This window comes from Geospiza fortis, unplaced genomic scaffold (genome assembly GCF_000277835.1).
Source record: "Geospiza fortis unplaced genomic scaffold, GeoFor_1.0 Scaffold4641, whole genome shotgun sequence".
NCBI classification, from domain to species: Eukaryota; Metazoa; Chordata; class Aves; order Passeriformes; family Thraupidae; genus Geospiza; species Geospiza fortis.
Window position 1 is genome coordinate 1 of NW_005071443.1, and position 451 is coordinate 451.

General features: G+C 64.5%; 1 protein-coding gene across 1 annotated transcript; it reads right to left on the reverse strand.

The window, feature by feature from the left end:
* Positions 1-58: 58 nt before the first annotated feature.
* Positions 59-409, reverse strand: TRMT1 (tRNA methyltransferase 1; the record flags this gene model as incomplete). Its single annotated transcript, XM_031065963.1, has 2 exons — positions 292-409; positions 59-207 (listed from the first exon to the last, which is right to left on the reverse strand). Coding segments are annotated over exons 1-2 (236 nt in total), but the record flags the coding sequence as incomplete, so codon positions are not given.
* Positions 410-451: the final 42 nt, after the last annotated feature.

Here is a 451-nt window from a genome sequence, read left to right on the forward strand (position 1 = left end):
ACAGTCAGGGAAAAAACCACGCACAAAAATCCCCCCCAAAAAAACCTCCCCAAACCACCTGGAAGACGCCTTGACCTTGGCCTGGCCCGTGAAGACCCTGACGAAGACGCGCACGTAGAAGTCGGCGCTGACCGACAGCAGCGGCACCACGAAGCGCTGGTAGCAGTTGGCGCGCAGGTCCAGGCTGTGCAGCACGATCCTCAGCGCCTGCCCGGCCCCAAAAAGGGACACCGAGGGGGACGTGGGGCACCCCCAAAGGAGCGGGGGGACCCCCCAAAACCCAGCACTGACCATCTCGTGGCAGAAGTTGCCCTTGAGCGACACGGCGCCGTATTTGCTGTAGCACGTCTCGGCGCTGTTGCCGGCCAGCACCGCCATGTCCGTGCACGTCACGCACAGCAGGCCTGCGAAAGCGGGGTGCGGGGGGGTCCCCGAAGGGGTTTGGGTGTTC